The sequence below is a fragment of the Chenopodium album genome, chromosome 17 (genome assembly GCF_948465745.1).
Source record: "Chenopodium album chromosome 17, dcCheAlbu1.1, whole genome shotgun sequence".
NCBI classification, from domain to species: Eukaryota; Viridiplantae; Streptophyta; class Magnoliopsida; order Caryophyllales; family Amaranthaceae; genus Chenopodium; species Chenopodium album.
This window is the reverse complement of record NC_137850.1, coordinates 49401631-49420134: the sequence shown is the minus strand read 5'-3', so window position 1 is coordinate 49420134 and position 18504 is coordinate 49401631. Positions and strand designations below refer to the sequence as shown.

The following is an 18504-nucleotide window of genomic DNA, read 5'->3' as shown; positions in this document are numbered from 1 at the left end:
CTCCTTCATCCTTCCGCAACAACAACAACAACAACAACCATCAACATTCCCTCCCTTTCAATCCACAATGCAATAACAGATCTCCACCATTCAACCCTTCATTTCCAGATTCAATCTTCATCAATGGGTAGTGTTTCTTCAGAAGACGATCAATACGACCAACAAAGCGATAGAGGTGGAGGTAGCTACTGTTTGAGTGCAGATGTTAGTGAATCTGAAAGTTCTAGTAGTTTCTCTCTCCTTCGCTTTGACCCTGATGCTGCTCCTTCTACCTCTACCTCTTCCCCTGCTCTTCGACACCCCGGAAACTTCAACTTCGCCGCTACTCATTTCGCTTTTCCGGTTATCTCCGGTAGAGACGCCGTTCTTTGGGATGACATCAAACTCCCTCAATCAAACGACTCTGATTTTTCCGGTAAATATTAATAATATATACCCACATTCCCTTTTTTTGGATCTCTGTTTTTATTTTATTTTTTGTATAAATTTTTTACTATAGTAGTATAATGACATTACTAATTTTGTGTTTTGGGTTGCTTTTTTTGGGAGAAATTTCAGTTTAATGTGTCGGCTATAATTTTATTATTTATTTTTCAAAAAATTGGATATATCTATGGCGAAATTTCTGCGAATGGAGACTGATTGGATTTATCATAATAATGTCATTTTTTTTTTTTTTTTTTTTTGTCTAATTTGTTTTTTTGGGTCAGTGAAAAAATGGTGACCTTGTATTATAAATCTGTGGCTTAATCTATGGGTAATAACTAATAAGTCAAAGTATTGATAAATTGTGTTTATTTCCATTTTTGAGCATCTGTTATGATAATTTTTTTCATTATATTGACTGTTTCTATGAATATCTGAAAAAAAATTAAATAATAATTTCTGGGTTTTTTTGGGTTTGTATTTGTTGATGTGTACAGAGGTAGAGTTGATGAAGGAGAGATTTGCAAAGTTGTTGTTGGGAGAGGACATGTCTGGTGGTGGAAAGGGTGTTTGTACTGCTCTTGCTATCTCAAATGCAATTACCAATCTTGCTGGTATAATTACTTACATTCTGTACTTTATTTTATTTGACATTATTTGATTTTTTGTTGTCTAATTTTAGTCTGATTTTGGTTTGTGTGTTGAAATTGGGTAGCTACTGTATTTGGGGAGTTATGGAGATTAGAGCCGTTGGCGTCGCAGAGGAAGAGGATGTGGTGCAGAGAAATGGAGTGGTTGTTATGTGTGAGTGACTCGATTGTTGAATTAGTCCCGTCGGTACAAGAGTTTCCTGGTGGGGGTTCATTTGAGGTCATGGCAACGAGGCCGAGGTCAGATTTGTATGTGAATCTGCCTGCTCTTAAGAAACTGGATGCAATGTTGCTTAGTATGCTTGAAGGGTTTAAGGAGACTGAGTTTTCTTATGCTGACCGAGAGAGTGATGATCGGGATCCTCTTAAGACAGCGGTGTCTAATGGTCGGCCTTCTGTTAGACAGGAGGAGAAGTGGTGGTTGCCTTGTCCGAAAGTTCCACCTCGTGGGTTGTCTGAGGATGCTAGGAAGAGGTTGCAGCAGTGTAGGGATTGTACTAATCAGATTCTCAAGGCTGCTATGGCTATTAATACCAGTGTCATTGCTGAGATGGAGATTCCTGATGTTTATTTGGAGTCTTTGCCTAAGGTGAGAAGCTTATTATTACCATTGTTGCCTGATATAGGTGTAATGATGCTTGTATATATGTATTTTAATCTTCATTGTCATTCAGTTGGCTGTTGCAACTAAATTTGAATACACAAGCACTAAACTGTTCCCTTGATCAGTCCAGTACAACGTGTATTAATACCTTATGCTTGTATTTCATCTGAGTGAAAGACTGAAAGTTATTGCTTTTATTGATATTGATATCAGTCTGTAGAGTTTTGTAGATTTACCCTCCTTTGTCTGTTTTTCTGTGACCGAGAAGTGGTATTAATTCTGCTGCTAGAATCTGTGCTCTTGTCGTCCAAGTTTGAATGTTATTGTCCAACATGTCCTGTCTTTTTCTTTGCAATTTGGTTTTCTCTGAGATTGATGCGTCCTGTGTAGCAATGTGTTTACTGATTAATTATCCTTGCCTTGGCAGAACGGAAAAGATTGTCTAGGAGAGGTCATATACCGCTATGTAACTGCTGAGCTGTTCACACCTGATTGCCTACTTGATTGCCTTGACTTGTCTTCGGAACATCAAATCCTGGAAGTTGCCAATAGGATCGAGGCATCGGTTCATGTCTGGAGATTGAAAGATCAGAAAAGACTTGCAGGTCAGTCTAGAAGTAAACGAGCAACTTGGGGTGGCAAGGTCAAAGGTCTTGTATCCGATAATGACAAGAATCAAGTTCTTGCACGACGTGCTGAAACGCTTTTGAGGTTCCTGAAGCTTCGATTCCCTGTACTTCCACAAACAGCTCTAGATATGAGCAAGATACAGTTTAACAAGGTACTTTGTCGATGCCCCATGTTTTGCTGCATCATTGCTAATTACCCCAGATGTAATATCGTATTGTTGTTCCCACTTGGATTTAAAATTCATACTTAAACAAAGTGATGAAAGTTTTTGCCATGTGATTGCTGGAAGGCATGCATTTCTTATAGTGAAAGTACTCAAAATTTTGCATTTATCTTGTCGTGCAGGATGTTGGGCAAGCAATACTAGAAAGCTATTCAAGAGTTTTGGAGAGCTTAGCATTTAACATCATGGCTAGAATAGACGATTTATTATTTGTGGATGATGCTGTTAAACAATCAGCTTCAGAGTCCAAATCGCTTTTCTGTAGAGGAGGTTTTGGTGGTCTCCCAATCCAAAAACGCATGTCACCTAGCCCCTTCTCTATTCAACATACTCCTTATGGCTCACCATTTGCTACCCCAAGCTTCTGTTTCTCCCCTGCTGCTGGAGGAAGCCCTAGATCACTCTCCACCCTCAGCAAAATGAACCTTAAAGCAGGAGAAGAGGATGTGAAAGCTGATAAAATACTGTCAGAAGAATTTGAGAGGATCTGGGCACATCCAGGGAATCTGAGTGCGAGGAAAGCACCTGGAGATGCTCCTGAGAGAGACTGATGACGACGATACCTAAGAAAATACCTTCCCAGAACAGCTAAATATAACTTCTCTGTAAATTCTCTAGCAACAGACCATCTGTGCAGTAAGTTTCTTGTTAGTTTAAACTTTAAATTAGGTTAGTTACAATATTCGCTACTCTGTACTAGGTTTTTGAGGATTTAGTATATGTTAGGACCTATTTTTAGCAAGTCTTTCTTCAATGTTTATGTTTACAGCTCTTTTGTTGGCAATCATTAGTAGATGGATAGAGAGGGGATAGTAAGATGGTAAGAGACGGGGGTGTATTATAGTCATGGATTAGTAGTTTTAGTACTTTCTATATTTGCCAGGAAACCTGAGATTATATGTAAAGGAGGGCTCTTTAATTTCCTAATCAAATGCGCTTTGATTACTCGGTCTTTTGAGTGATTTTCCCAATATCTCCAATAGCACTAAGCTTCGCCAAATATGTAGTACAGACTACACACTTGTACAATATATCAATGAAATCAATTTAGACTCATCTATTCACGCGTTGATAAGTGGTTTTAGAGATGAAACGTCACTTGACTCGTGTACAGGTTCTACTTGGAGTTGGGTTCAGTCTATCAAGTCAGGTTTAAATTTCTTAATAAGATGAGGTTTATCCTACACATTTGACAGCCATTGAGGACAAGTAGGAGGAAGTTATAAATGGAGTAGATAAATTCCAGCCGAAAAGCTGTATGTTTGGGCGGATATGGATTCAATAATATATGTTACATGTGTCTATGCGAGTTATGAATTGAGTTGCCGTTATTTTTCTTAAAACGTCATAACTTCAAGATATAGTCAATTCGTCCTAAGCTATTAATTGTACCGTATTTAATTTTTCTCAATCTTTTGTATCTGTTCTGAAGCCGTTTTTCTTGGACCAAATGGATGTGTTAACCTAAACGCCTAAAACTAGAACTAATTATGTATAGTCAGGTTTGGTTGGCCCTCCTTTGGTTGATAATTTTGTTTTCTTTTGCTGTATTTTGAGTCTTACCTTTGCAATCCTAGACCCCATCTTCCAAAGTTCCAATTGTCTACTTAATGCCTTAGGGTGGTACTGGCCACTTTTTGGACCACGGCTGTAGCCTTATGAGTTATGACCTGCTCTAGCTGAAGCAGGTAAGTGTTATTGTGCTTACCATTAAGACTGGAAATGGTACCAAAACTGTCATAATTCCTACATTAGCTGATCATTTGAATATTATGGGCGATGAGCGGAGGCAAATGGGCTATGTTTTTACTCACTTTTGTTAGTTAGTCAGTATATGTGGTGCTGTAATGTAACAGTTAATAAATCTATCAGCAAACATCTAGTCAATTATTTGAAGGTGTAAAGAGACTATCATAACCCATAAGCTTCATTGTAATTCATGAATTGTGTTACATTTGATCGATTAACAAAAAAGTAACGTAACATCTTCGGAAAACTTAAATTCTTAGCCTTGCTTCTCCCATACACAGTAACAGTTTCCATGCGTCACAATTTTGTAATTTGGCGGAACAAAATTGCCTGTTGCCATACTTGACCCGATCTTCACTATGATCCTATCGCCTACCATTGCCACATATAGATCAGGATCAGAGGCGAGTATATTCACGTTACTTGTTTCAGATATCGCGTTCCTTGTTCTTATGGATGTTAATGCTATAATTTCTTCCTTTAATCCCCAATCAAAGAAATGATCATAGAACTGCAACATAACAAATAAGTGTTAATTAGTGAAAATATAGTCTCTTAGTTTTTTTAACTACGAAATTACACTACCTCTGTTCAGATTTAGTTACTTACTATGCATGGAATTCCTGGATGGGTGAGAATATAAGCATATCCTTGCATGACTTTATCAGACGGAAAAGCCCAAAGCTTCTGACTTGATCCTGTATCATGATTATCTAAGAATGTAACAGCATTTTTGGGTGAAATTCCAATAAGTCCACTAGGCCTTCCATTAGGATCCTTCATCCTCCACCACTGCCCTTGTACCGCGTACTGAAGTATCCCTTTGGTGGTGAAATCAAACGCGGTCACCACTCCTCCACCAGAGGCTTCCACCCATCGAGCCAACTCACTTCTATGGGCGTCCTGGTTATAGTCAGGTGCACCATTAAGATAAGTAATTGAGTCCCATAACTCTCCTACAGCAAAATCCGGCTGTGTTCGTTCCATGTACAACTTTGTTATGCTAGGAGAATATCCCTTAACAAAATCAAGCCTCCAACCATCAAAGCCTATTTCGGCCTTGAGCCAATTCATCCAATCTATAAGCTCCTTTTGTACTCTTGGATTAAGATGGTCAATGTCAGGGGCAGCTGCATAACCATCCCCGGTATCAGGGTTACCGGAACCATCAGAGTATTGTGTGTCGTCTCTGCAGATAGCCCAAGGACCCCAATCTAAACGATCATCTGGTGTTCCTCCTTCGAACACGCAGTATATGCCTCTTCCATCTTGTTTTTCAGCAGTTCTGTGATTGATGACTATGTCTGCAACACATTTGATCCCTTTTTGGTGGAAATTGCTGATTAGTGTCTTCAATTCCATCTGATTACCATATTTCGATGCATCGAGATCGTATAATCTTCCAGGCAAATACCCTGAAATAATTTTACATATTATTTGTAATTAATTAAGAAAAGTATTTAGTTACTCGATAATTGATAGGTTGTCCTTATTGTTTTTTTGCCAAATGCACGCGCGTCCACATAGAGGAAAACATCAATTGTGTTGCAGAGTATTTAATTTATGCTCTATGTCATCAAATAAGCAGAAAGTAAAACAAGTCAACTGCTGAATACAATATTATCTTTTCAAATAATTTAATTTTAAGGAATGTGAATTAAAAATATTTCTAAAACCAAAAAATAACTATTAGCAATGAATTATTTATACGTTGTACGAGTAACAAAAAATAGTATGCAGTACTCTTTAATTGTTTGTCACATTATATTTTGCTAGTATATTTTAATTACATTCTCGTATAAAAAAAATTATATATATATATATATTTTAAGAGTATTAATTTCGGACAAAGAAAGTTGTAAAAAAAAAAAAAACAAAAGTTTACCTTGGGGTGAAACTGAATGGCTTGGCGGAGGAAGCCACACATGAGTTACTCCAGCTCTAGCCAAATCATCAATTGAGTTGCTTAAAAAGCTATATAAACCTCCTTGCTTATTGCATGAATCCCAATTGAAACCCTGATAACAATGGAGAATTAGTTTAGAGAAAAATTCGAAGTTAAAAACCAAAATGTAACACAAACTATATATAAGATTAAGACATAATTCTCCTAAGACGGTTTATTAAAAAATTCATCAACTTAAGATTGTTAATATAATGTCACATTATCACTAAGCAGGTACAAAATAAGCTCTTTAGCATTGTTTTTTTTTTTTTTTTTTTTTTTTTTTTTTTAATCAAGTCTTGTTAACACTGCATGTAGTGTAACACACAAAATATGAAATACCCTAAGAGAAAGTTGGATAGATCGATAGATAGACTCGGAGTGTGATCTCTAACCTCCAAACCCCTTCCAACAAATTAAGTAGTTAGAATTATACACACGAAAGCTTGTCGAATTATAAAAAATGTAGATGTCTATCTAGTAGTAAAAATGCTAAATTGGTTTGATTAGTGTTTAACATACCTGAAACAACAAAGTAGGAGTAGCGAGATTGAGTAAAAGAGAGAAGGACAAGAAAAGGAAGGCAAAAGAGAGAGAATTGAAGCATTTGATCTTCATTTTTAGAAAATACTTGTAATATAAGTAGAAAGCTAGTATTTGCATGAATGTACGTATACCAAATGAAGGGTATTTATAGGCACAAAAATGTATAATGTTAACGTATAAAGAATTTATTTTTAAGATAAGATTTGAAATCGTTATTCGGTGCAAACAAATTAAGTTGATAAACCTGGTGGTCAGATTAGCCGCATTGATTGACAAATTGCATGGCTAGCCAATTGCTTGCACCGTGATTATAATAATTCTTCACTCTAAGGTTTTTACAATAATAATTATAGATTTAGATTTACACTGTATGTTTGTATAAATTATGTATCAATGTATGTATATATTATGTTATACATTACTTAAGTGTATCCATATTGTATTCTTGCACCAAAAACTAAATGAATCTTTTTTCTAAATAATTAAAAATAAGAATACACATTTTAAAATTGATATATAGTACAATAATAATACTAATGAATCTTGCGATATTAAATTTCAAAATTTTTGAAATTGGTATGAAAGCGTGGACTATTAGCCTATAGTTTTGGACCATTTTTAACTTTTTGGGGTCTGACAAGGAAAGAAGACGAGCTGAAACCTATAGACTCCTTGAGACCTTGGGAAACTAATTAGGTGATTGTTAGAATTATCACTTGTGTTGTCGATATTAGATTCCAAAATCTTCGTTTATACTATTATATTCAATTTTTGACAATTTTCAACGTTTTTGGGACCATAAGGAAAAAAATAACGAAATGTTTCTTACGGTTTCTCACAAGACCTTGAAAAGTTATTTGAGTGATTAAAATCATCTACTTTACCTTTAAACTATCAATTTAATCAGTTACGTACACATCACTAATTACTACTCCGTATAAAGGTCCTATCAGCTATCAAAACACCGTACCATATAACTAATTATAAGGTCCTAGAGAAATATATTTATGTAATAGATAAATGAAACTTTATGATAAAAAGCATACAGTATAAGTTATAGTGGAGTAATATAGATAAAGGGAATGACAAGGCAATCACCAAATACAGGCCATGCTGACTGCTGAGGTAGATGTATAACAGGATTATCCGCATGCATGCGCTGCAACTGCTCACGATGAAACCGCGCGCGATTTTTCTCATACTCTGGCTTAGGTTGCCACTTTGATGGCATTTAATACGCAGTCTTCAATCTGTTGGATAAATATAAGGTCACCAAAAAACCTACGAGTAATCATAATCGGTTTTGTCTGAGTCCAAAGAATTTAGTATGCGGAAATAAATGTGAGGAATGTGTGGATATCAACTAACTTAGTTAAAGTGTTTACATGATACTATGTATTCAAATAGCGGATCTGATTAAAATATATGTTCTTTGTGACTTTCTCTATAATAAAAAAAATACTTGGAGAATTTGTTTTATTTAGTTGATGTAATTCATGTGATATGACTCATATGATCGAGCATCATATATCGACAAGTAAGAATGTAAAAGACCTCTCTTGTTATGTTTTATTTGAAGGCTGGAGAAAAAAAATTAAAAACTAATTTACACATAACATGTTATCTAAAAGACTAAAACGTAAATACAAAATACATACAACATAGTTATACTAGATAAATCAACCTTATTTTATTTAAATCTTTAGACCAAAAACCATACTATTTCTTTCAAAATGTTAAGTCTATTATTGAAAACACAATCACCTTATCATAATAAACTTATCGGTTATCATAAAAAATTATCGGGATTGACAAACTCCAAATATATCCTCAGCGTCAAATTTGTGTCTTCTATCCCTATCCCAAAACATCCCATATCAACAAGCTCTTTATGATCTTATCTTCTACGCACTTTGCTTCGATCATTTATCGATGTGTTCATTGTTCTATTAATTATTCAAGAGGTCTAATTTAAGAAATTTTGACTATCCTTGGTAATATACTAATATATATACGACGTACAAGAATAAACAAACATTATCATGTTGGATCATTTTGGGGTTCAAGCAGCAGTCCACATCTTTGTTAGGATTAATTTCGTTATAGCTAAAGTAGTGGGGGTCCATATTGTTTCTTTCTCGGCTGACCACTAATTTTATGTAAATCTTTTGAGTTATTAATAAGATCCTGTTTATTAAAAAAAATAATTAATAATAATAAGATAGGCATTAGCTTAGCTCTAGGTCCACCAGTTAACCGCTAAATTCTGGAAAATAGTCTGTTGAATTGTTTGTCATTCAAGTTTCATTATCCATGCATGCATGCAAGAGTCAGCAGATTTTGCATGGCTATAAATGATCATATAAATTACGTAGTAGTTTACAGGAAAATAAAATAAATATATATCAATAATGTAGCCATTTTGTATGCATTATTAATTATTTCCTTATCAAAAGGGAATTGTATGTGTATGAATTTCCTTGAAGTTGTAAACCCTAGCTAGTTGTACTGCTGCATGGTTTGCCAGTGTTATGATGAATTTATTATTGGTTTTACAGAACTGCAAACTGCTAACTAACCGAAGCTAAGCTAGTCTATGCTATGTTGGTTGCAACGACGACACCAGTTCAAGCCACGCTTTCTCTGCAATTTGCTACGAAATTGGGAATGCTATACTTATGTTTTGGATAAAATACACATTTAGACTGAATTTAATCAAAGTTATCATGATAATGATAATATACACACAGTGTATATTTTAGAATATACATTAGTGTAAAATTTGGTTAAAATTTAACCAGATCTAGACATTACATCAGAACAATGCATATACATATGTACTCGTAACATTTTGACATTACTATTACGTAAAAAAATATCACACCAAATTAATTGTTGTTAAGTTAATCTAAACATGTATTTTTGAAAATTTTACATTAGTATAAATAAATAACTAATCTTCAAATTAATGCATTCGCAAGCTTGTAATTCAATCACAGTACATTTTACTGTAAGTATTGAGAAATAGAGAAAGTTAAACTTCTAATTCCGGAAATTATTCAATCAATACAATCAAACTTACAAAATTAGATCGAGCAATTTAAAGCCTTTGAAGTAATTAATGGACTGGTTGCATATATGGTGTATGTAATAACAACAAATTCATAGTACCTTAGTCAGCAGTCAAACAAAAGTAGCAAACGAAACAATATGATGAGACACTGATCTGATAATAAAAGGCCATTTATTATACTGGCATTATTTCTCTTAGTAAAAATCAAACATGACATCATAGGTCATACAATATATAACAATAATGAGGAGGTTAAGCTAAGCATAACCTTCAAATGAGAAACAATTTGTAATAAGTCACTGATTCATCATGATTTTGAATAAACCATGGTACAAATTTCTTGAAATTATTCTTTAATATCTATATATATTTGTGTATTTCATTCTTAATTGTATATGCATTGAGCATATGCTTGTTTAGTTAGGATCATTGCTTCTCCCAAACACAATAGTCTTTTCCATATGTGGAAACTTTAAAGTTTGCCGGAATAAGATTGCCAAGATCGAATCTTGTTCCAGTCTTAACAATAATCTTTCCATCGATCGTTGCTACATACAAGTCTGCATCCGAGGCCATTATATTCACACTGCTTGTCTCACTTATCGCGTTCCTTTCTCTAATCAAAGTTAGCTTTATAATTTCTTCCTTCAAACCCCACTCGATGAAATGGTCATAAAACTGCAAAACAAAAGATCTCATTAAAAAAAGTCATAGGTACACCTGAATGTATAATAGACATACATAGTAATTAATATGGTATGTATCTTTAAACGAAAACACATAAAAGTACTTACGATGGATGGAATTCCTGGGTGTGTCAAAATATAGGCATATCCTTGCATGACTTTGTCTGCAGGGAAAGGCCATAACTTTTGGCTAGATCCAGTGTCATGATTATCAATGAAAGTAACAGCATTTTTAGGCATAATACCAATTAGTCCACTAGGCCTACCACTAGAATCTTTCATTCTCCACCATTCTCCTTGAACAGCAGCACCAAGAACACCTTTAGTAGTGAAATCAAATGCAGAAACAACACCACCACCAGCAGCTTGAACCCACCCTGCTAGCTCATTTCTCGGCCCGTCTTGGTTGTAGTCAGGCTTACCATCAGGATCATAGTTAATTGAGTCCCACAACTCTCCAACAGCAAAATCTGGTGAAGTCTTTTCCATATAAATTTTGGTTATGCTAGGTGCATACCCCTTAACAAAGTCAAATCTCCAACCATCAAAACCGATTTCGGCCTTAAGCCAATTCATCCAATCCACCAACTCCTTTTGTACTCTTGGGTTAAGATGGTCTATGTCAGGGGCAGCACCATAGCCAGCACCGGTGTCTAGATTCCCGCTACCATCGGAAAATTGAGTGTCGTCCCTACATATAGCCCAAGGACCCCAATCGAGGCGATCATCAGACGTTCCACCGTCGAAAATGCAGTATACTCCTCTTCCATCTTGTTTATCTGCGCACCTATGGTTTATCACAATATCAGCAACACATTTGATTCCTTTTTGGTGGAATGCACTAACCAAGCTCTTCAACTCTGCCTCTTTGCCGTATTTGGATGCGTCTATATCATATAATCTTCCAGGCAAATATCCTGAAAATCAATTAATCATATAGATATAAATCATTAGATGGGATGATGTACAAGTATTACAGTATAAATTTGTACTTTGAAGCACTAATTAAGCATGAAACATTAATCACTTGATTATAATGTACAAAATGTGACTCTAATTTAATTGTGAAAACTAAGGATGGATTTATATTAATTATGATCAAAATCGAGTGTTTTTTTAGACAGTATTGTAGAATGCCCAAAGAAGATAATTAATTTATGTTCGTATACTTTGCAAATATTGTTACAACACGTTCTAATAGCATCAATTTTTTTTTAATAAACATGGCATTCGAAAATTAAAATATTGTATGAAAGTTGAATTAAAAACTTTACGATTTATTTTTGAAGGAAAATGATGGCTTAAGACTTAAGACTGTAGAAACGGTGTTACATACACAATGGTATGTTCAACCCTAAACAAAAATTTGTGCGGACCTTTAATTTTTGCATTTTTAATAAAATTTAATTCCACGTGAGGATAAAAAAAATAAAAAATTATACTGCAAAACATGATCACTGGATGATTGTATACCTTGAGGAGAAACTGAGTGAGATGGAGGAGGAAGCCAGACATGGGTGACTCCTGCTCTAGCTAAGTCGTCGATTGAGTTTTTGAGGTAATTATACAGCCCTCCTGGCTTATTGCATGAATCCCAGTTGAAACCCTAACCACATTGATGAATTACAAAACTAGTTAGCAAACTACGTTGTATTTGTACGTTTAATCAAGAAACTTGATTGAGCAAAGAAGAATACCTTACAATTCAATTAGTATTTAATTTACTCATATCATAATTGGTTAGTATTTTATGACCATGCAAGTCAAAAACGCATTTTGCTAATATAAAGTACACTCGTATATGTAACGAAAGGAAAAAAGGGTAGGAAAAACTATAGTACATTATTAGTAGCTTTTACAACTTATTTCATTGATCACTAATATTTTTTATGCAATGTTTCATTAATATAGAAAAACTATATTTCTTTGAAATTTGAATCGATGAACCAACATAAGGAAATCATACATAAGCTAGATATACCTGAAACAATAAGGTAGGAGCAACAAAGTTAAAGAGAAGAGAAAATGAGAAAAAGAGGCAACAAAGAGTGACACTATTCATCAAGCTCTTCATTTTCACTCTAATTAATTTATTTTATATTGCAATTTTGCTTATCACAAAATAAGATATGAAATATAGAACAACCAAAAGAGGTATATATAGGAGAAAAATTGCATGGGAAAAATAATAAAATTATGAATGTAACCAATAATATAAGAGTTGGTTGATAGATAATACGTAGCCGCATAAGCACATACCTTGACGGTTGCTTGTGGTAGTGATAAAGCAAGTTGTTTTACTGGCTGTATGTTATCCAATATAACAGGCCACTTGTAATAGTTGTAATGTAGAAATTAATTTGGTTACTTGAATAATTTGTTGATACTAGATTATGGGAAATTTTTCATCGTTTTGTACCTATGTGTAGAGATTGATGACTTTATTAGAGAAATGATCAAGTATGCATGGTACTAAGCTAGTATATCATCATTCTGTGTGTTCTGATGCTGTACACTATACACACTATACAGGAATGGCCTTCGTCCCATAATATCTGGCCTTAATTGTTTCTTTTGATTTACTTGAACACATTTAAGTTTGATGATTCATTCTTTGTATAATTGTTTATTAAAAAAATATGTAAAAAAGGTGGCATTTACGACAATATATATAGTACAGTATAAAGGAGACCTAACTTGTCTAAAACTGCTTAAAGATAAACATAATAAATATACAATATTAACATAAACCAACCAACTTCTAATACATTTTGAATATATAAATTAGGACTAATCCAACAATATTTTGTAATAACTTTTTTTAATAATTTACGTACGGAGAAGTTAAAAGTATTCTATATATAAGGTGAAAGGGGGTTATGGGTGATAAATTTCAATTTTCCAAAATACTCTTTTTATTTTTGTCTTTCTTTAAAAAAAAAAACCACTTAAAAAAAAATAAAAAAAAAAACTTCAACGTGAAGAAAAAAAAAATAAAAAATCGAGCTTTATAGATTGCTTATATTCACACGCACGAATTTCGTGCATTTCTTAGCTTGTATAAATAATGCAAAATGTCAGAATGGATAAGGTATTGTAGCTCATAAGGAGTAATGATGCAAATGCAATATCTCATATCAATTATCAAACCATAAGTGAGTTCCTGTAAGATTTTTTAATTATTTTAATTTCAATAAAAAGATTATATGTAGTTAAGTATAATCAGATAATTGATCAAGGATTTGGTTCAAAATCATGGAAAACAAGTGGAGTAGTAAAATACTTGATCTTTTAATTAAACCACGATAAATATGTATATTTGAACCACTTATGATTGAGTCAAAATTGGTTTGCTGAATTTGTATGGCAAATTGGCAATTAATAGGCCTGTAAATTATGGTGAGGTGTTAGAAAAAATATAAAGAAGGTGCGGTGCATTGAGAAGATTATAGATTTTTTAATTATGGCAAACTAGTTCCTTCTCCCAATAGGATTGCTTGATTCTTCTAGAATTGCTAAACTTTGTTGCTTGCTACTTGCTCCTTAATTGCAAGTCTGATCTATTTTGTGATGCAATTGTTATTGTTGGATATGTATGACAATAACTGCTATAACGGCCATCAAAAATATAATGAATTACCCGAACAATCATCAACATGGATCCTTTACAGATATGGGACTGCTAAAAAAATGTAGATAAGTGGAATGCAATGAATAGATCTCCATCTAAGGTTGTTATATGTCCTTCATTTGATTTACTCCATCTAAGGTTGTATCGCAATGCTATTAAGTCATTAATGAAAAATTAAACGATTTTTTAACTTCTCATTATAAGCCCGTGTGAGAAGTTCTTACAATAAATTAGTGTGAAAAGGGAAAAGGAGGAATATTATTTTTGTTTTATGAATCCCAATTTACCCTTCTTGATAAATTAATACTTTTTCCATTCTTTTTTCTTAACCCACTTTGACTTTTACACTATTTATCAATCCGCGTTTGACTGTCTTTTGTGAATTATATGTAAGGAAAAACATGTTTATGTAGGATCTTGTTAGAATTGTCTAAAGAAGTACTATCACAATATATAACTTTTATAATTTTTACTTAGAGAAAATTAAATTTATTAATGGTTAAAATTATGTATTGACACTTCTTTAAAAAAAAAAATTATGTATCAACAAGCGTAACAAAGAAAACAAGTCAGTATAATTTACGGAGTACAGTATACTGTAGCTAAAAATAAGTTGGGTTGCCAGGGACTAGCGTATTGCTTACTCCAACTTTGGGCCATCTGAAATTTCGAACGTAAAACCAATATAAATAATACGGGCCTCAGACCCAGTTGATGTACAGAATATCGTTGTATGGGCTAGCCCACAAGCTTCATGTTTATTTATTTTTCTTTTTTTTTTGAGTCAAAGTTGAATTTTTTGTTCAAAATTCATTTATAAAGAGATTAAGCACGATATCCTGTATTTGTCACAATATATCCTCTGTTCACTAAATGTTGCAACATGGGGATGGAACAAGAATTTTAAGAAGATGAGAGAGATAGAGAGGAATAAAGATAGAGACTCAGGTGTTGAGGTGAAAGAAAGAGAGAAAGCATGAGCAAATAGTGAAATGTTGCAATATTTAAAAACTTCTTAAAATGGTAATTGTTGAAATATTTGTGGATAGAGAACGTATAATTTTTGTAAGTTAAATTTTTTTCAAATATCAAATTAAATATAATGATAGTCAAAGTTGTACATCAGCAAATATATACGCAAACCCAAGAAATGCATTTAAAAATATGAGTAAGTGCTACAAATACTCCTTACTCACATGTATGTTATATTTCTAACAATATTTGATTGAAATCTAATTTACTAGCCATTTTCTCGGACTCATCGGCCAACAATGGCAGACCAGAAATTCAAACAATAATTTTAATTGATGTTTCAATGGTAATAAGTTATACAGAATTTGTTTAAGACATCATCGCAAACTGATCAAGGTTGCCACTTAAGACTCGTAAATTGTACTTGTCTAATTGAAGAAAACAGTTCATAAATGTATCACAATATTTAAATTTAAATATAAGTATGGGTTGTGAATAAAAGTAAAAGTAAACAAAAATTGGGCATATTTATAAAATCAAAGTTAGAATAAACCAATAAACATAGTCTAGATTAGAAAATAATGTCAGTCAAAATCACACAACTAGATATACTGCATTTTTATTAGTAATGTATATGTTCGTCAAATTTAGACGGGTTAGATTTTCTAATTAACGTACGTAATTATCTCACTTGGACTTCTTTGTCGACAATGAATCTATATTTTACGTACGTTAATAAATTCCATGAAGTCCTTACAGTAGTTTTTAATTAAAAGTACAATCATTATCTTACAAAGTTGATGGGGATATGGGATTATGTACTTAAGTCATATTATTAAAAACTTGTTTGACAATAATATGTTAAATCGTATGACTTAGAAAATTTATTTAATATTGTACACCTTTTAATCACCTTGAACAATGGTTTCAAAAAAGTACAAAGTATTAATATAAACAAAAATTATTTTTATATACTCGTGACTTCTTACTTCCGGCCTCTCTCCGCCATTGACTTAGATGAGGATTTGTTCAATTCATGTCATAATCTACTTTTATATTACTACGGAGTAGTATTTATTATAATTTGAAAAAAAATGATACTCTCTCCAATCTATCAATTTAACCAAAACAATAATAATGAGGTATTGCTAATCAGTAGCTAACACCTTCGTAGAGTAAGCAAGGCAAGGCAACGCTAGGACAAGCCAAGGTATTGTAACAAGACCAAGCTAAGGCAATACATTTAAGACATGATAAAGAAGGGTAGGCCAAACATGAATATGACATGGTTTCGAGCACCAAGACAAAACCTGAAGAACTTGGTGCATAATCTTATCGGGTTCAAAAGTATGTGTTCTCCACAGGCCGATTTTAATGATTAATACACAAAATCGAACCATTTGTAGAAATAAATTTCGAGACCCGGTGTAAAAAATTAAATTCAAACGAAGAATATTTATGATGTTTGAAATCATATATGACCCTTCTAGCTAGTTAATCACGTAAAGGTTTATGGTGGCCTTAGGTTAATGAAGATAAACATATACATAAATGGCTAATTTGACAGTTTAAAGATAAAGTGGCTGATTCAACCACATAAATGACCTTCCAATATGTTATGGGATCATCCATGGGAAACGCCTCAACCTCTTTCTTTTTCGAGTTCAAAAAAGTCAAAAATCGTTTAAAACTAAAGGCTATATTTAAAGTTTTCAGAACAATTTAGGAAATTTTTCCTAACATGTGGGGTGTTCTCTGAAGTCATATAAGTTGGTTTGAAATTATAATAAGCCTACTATTCTGTTTATATAGCATCGAGATCGATGAGTTTGACTCAATTATGTGAGTATTTCAAAACTATATTATATGAGTATGTTTCATTGATATTGAAAAGTTGCAAAAGATAATGGTTTCAATCACCAATTTGACATTCCAGGTTTCTATTAAAGATATCAGGATTGAGTTATCAATTATACCCAAATTACTCACCCATTCATTACTTACCATGCCATACCATTGTATTGTTGATTCATGCATGTACGTATTACATGGGTTGCTTATATTATACTACGTATTATATTGTTGTTACTTTTTAGTCACTCAATACCAATACTTTGTTGAATAAGTTTTGTACTTGTGACTCATCATACGCATGCCTTCAATCTTTCTACTAGCCCAGCTTATCCAAGATCTCATTAGCATATGTTGAAATAATTGTGGCTAGATATGATTATCATTTCATTTTTTTATTGTTTACGGCGAATTATTATCATAGCCAACAGTCCATAAAGGATGGTCTCACTTTGAATTTTTTTTTCCAAATTAATTTAAAGTTCATGCATTTTGACCATATAATACACATTTTTCATTAACTTATTTTTCATCAAGTACTATAGTCAAAAGTGGCTCCAAGTCTGCGCTTTTTTTTTTTTTTTTTTTTTTTGGTTAGAATGAGCAATTATATTAGAAAGTTAGGCTGTTACACACAGCAATAGTACAAAGATACACCTCACTAAGGAGGGTCAAAAGATGGTGTCGCAACACCCAAAATGTTTCCATCTAGACTAATAGAAGCTACATTAGACGAAGAGTAGTTTTGATGCAAAATAGGGGGTGGGGTGAGAATAGTAGCATTACAAAGAAACACATCTGGATTAAAAAAACCCCATGCACTGAGCTGCAAGACCCAATCTGGCTGCCCTGGCCATCTGATCTACCTCCTGGATGCTCCTCCTTGACACATGTAACACCTTGCATTGGACCAAACTCTGGCTTACGTCCCTGCAGATATTAATAAAAGGAGACAACTCATCAGGGGGGGCATAGCAGTCATTGATGCTAACAGTACATCTCTGGCAGTCTGATAGAATGGAGCTATCCTCCCAGTTCTTTGATTGGCACCACCTCAAAGCAAGCAGAATGGCTAGGCATTCAGCCATGGCAGGGCTGGTGGTTCTCACATGAGTGGCAATCCCCTGGATCCAAGCACCTTCTTTCGTTCTACAAACACAAGCTATCCCTGCAGACTTTCTTACAGGACAAAAGGAAGCATCCACAGCAATACATAGGGTAGAGTCAATAGTGGGGGGGACATACACCATAGCCTTATGAGACCTAGCAGGGGTTAGAAAGGTTGTCTCATGGATCATCCACTTTAAAGAATGCCACCATTGATCAATTGGGATATTGGTCTTACAAAAAACCCATTTGTTCCTCCTCAGCCATAATTTCCAACAGATTAGAGCAAAGAGACAGTTCCAGTCCTGGTCAAGAAATAAGGATTTGCTGGTGTCTTTAATGTTGTTAGGGAACCAAGCAGAGAAAGGGTCAGTGAAGAAGTTTTGGGGGCAAGGGATGGAAGACCAGATT

The 18504-nt window shown here is 33.7% G+C and overlaps 3 protein-coding genes across 3 annotated transcripts; 1 reads left to right on the top strand and 2 right to left on the bottom strand.

Annotated features, from left to right (window-relative positions):
• Window positions 1-3478, top strand: LOC145590073 (rop guanine nucleotide exchange factor 1-like). Its single transcript, XM_081646814.1, has 5 exons — window positions 1-415; window positions 924-1040; window positions 1142-1665; window positions 2108-2461; window positions 2656-3478. Exons 1-5 carry the CDS (start codon window positions 124-126, stop codon window positions 3082-3084), a joined length of 1716 nt encoding a protein of 571 aa, XP_081502940.1. The 5' UTR covers window positions 1-123; the 3' UTR covers window positions 3085-3478.
• Window positions 3479-4450: 972 nt separating this feature from the next.
• On the bottom strand, window positions 4451-8004 carry LOC145589231 (alpha-amylase-like). The gene is made up of 5 exons (XM_081645776.1): window positions 7879-8004; window positions 6750-6839; window positions 6168-6300; window positions 4892-5697; window positions 4451-4793 (listed from the first exon to the last, which is right to left on the bottom strand). The coding sequence occupies exons 1-5, from the start codon at window positions 8002-8004 to the stop codon at window positions 4539-4541; spliced, it is 1410 nt and encodes a 469-aa protein (XP_081501902.1). The 3' UTR covers window positions 4451-4538.
• Window positions 8005-10234: 2230 nt separating this feature from the next.
• LOC145589230 (alpha-amylase-like) lies at window positions 10235-12606 on the bottom strand. Its single transcript, XM_081645775.1, has 4 exons — window positions 12514-12606; window positions 12006-12138; window positions 10641-11449; window positions 10235-10524 (listed from the first exon to the last, which is right to left on the bottom strand). Exons 1-4 carry the CDS (start codon window positions 12604-12606, stop codon window positions 10273-10275), a joined length of 1287 nt encoding a protein of 428 aa, XP_081501901.1. The 3' UTR covers window positions 10235-10272.
• Between the last annotated feature and the right edge of the window lie 5898 nt (window positions 12607-18504).